Source organism: Phaethon lepturus, unplaced genomic scaffold (assembly GCF_000687285.1).
Source record: "Phaethon lepturus isolate BGI_N335 unplaced genomic scaffold, ASM68728v1 scaffold17433, whole genome shotgun sequence".
In the NCBI taxonomy this organism is placed as follows: Eukaryota; Metazoa; Chordata; class Aves; order Phaethontiformes; family Phaethontidae; genus Phaethon; species Phaethon lepturus.
The window spans coordinates 19,300-20,690 of record NW_010531354.1 but is presented as its reverse complement, the minus strand read 5'-3'; the positions used below and the strand labels follow the sequence as shown (position 1 = coordinate 20,690).

At 39.6% G+C, this 1,391-nt stretch overlaps 1 protein-coding gene across 1 annotated transcript in view; it reads right to left on the bottom strand.

Moving 5' to 3' along the window:
- Nucleotides 1-415: 415 nt before the first annotated feature.
- LOC104618833 (ADP-ribosylation factor-like protein 8B-A) overlaps nucleotides 416-1,391 on the bottom strand; it is a 17,166-nt gene continuing 16,190 nt past the window's right edge. The window contains exons 3-4 of the mRNA XM_010284536.1: nucleotides 896-969; nucleotides 416-539 (exon numbers count right to left, since the gene is read on the bottom strand). Coding sequence (XP_010282838.1) covers nucleotides 416-539; nucleotides 896-969 — 198 coding nt within the window. The remainder of the gene's footprint in view (nucleotides 540-895; nucleotides 970-1,391) is intronic.

The window sequence follows — 1,391 nt, the reverse complement described above, 5'->3', positions numbered from 1 at the left end:
AAAGTCAGGACACAGAAAAAGTCAAGCTCCTCCACAATCTCTGGAAGCAGAGGGCACTATTTGATGTTAGTGTCTGCCAACCTTCAGGAAAACAAACCTCACATGCCTTAAGATACTACCAGAAACATATTTGGGTCACTGGTTCAAACCCAGCCAACAAGGGGACTGACTGGAAGTAGTTACTGTCTGATAATGCCACATGTGAAAATGACTTTTTTCAAAATCTATTCTGACCTTTAGACTAGAAAACATACAAACACACCACAGCACTGAGAAGATGCTGAGTCCCCTGATAAAATATCACAATAATTTTTGTAAGAGCACTCAATGCATCAATGCTGCACCACATTTAAGCTACTATTTTCAAAAGTCCAAATGAATCAATTCATGAGGATTTAGGCTACACTATCTACATTCAGGTAAGAATAATAATCAAAATACTTACTGGAATTCCATGCAATTGTGGCTTATCTATCAAACTGTGTAGCTCATTCTTTGAAGCTTCTACTTTTTCTAAGTCTGCTGCATCCACCATGTAACTGCAATGGGAATATAGTTATTTATAGTATTGTCTATTACTTGCAGAAAGTCACATTAAAACATCTGAAATGTGACAAATGTGTTTGCATTGACAACAGCATTAACACAGTCCTGAGTTGTATAAACCCTGTATTTATTAATACAGGAAGAGAGAGAATTAAATACGGGCTGTGGGGCAAAAATGGCTGGAACATGCAATTACTTATACACCTGGGTTGGTGGATGTGTAAAACACACTACTTCTATTGTGTTGGGTCTTCTTATGTGATGGAGGTGGACAGGAACAAAAGCATACCTATATTAATAATATGTATTTTATAATACATTTTGTATGGGCATACACAAGAAAACTTACACAACTGCATTGACTCCTCTGCAGTAACGCTCCCACATGCTTCGAAACCGTGGCTGCCCTCCAATGTCCCATACCTGGAAAAGGTAAGAACATCCCAACCCCAAAACTTTTCTGAACTACACAGTACTAACAGAACAGAACTAAAAGAACTCTTACATGCAGCATGCAGGTTGTATTGACAACACTTAAATGTAGGCAGCTTTTTAAGTGACCTTCCTTAAGAGACTGGCCATCTCAGCTCCTTCCAGCCAATGGAGGGGGACAGGCACATTCACAGGGCAAGTCAGTCCTGTGACCTTAACGGCTCCAAATGCCCATTTGGAGAACTCTACGCTTTCCCATTCACTGCAAGAGAAGTCTCACTCAGATACCAGAGTGAATTCTTGCAAATACACACTCTAGAACCCAGAAAGAATAGCATCATTGTATGAAAACAGTTAAGAAGTTACATTTTTTCTGGGGCTAGGGAAACCTGAGTTAAGAATGCATCAGGCCT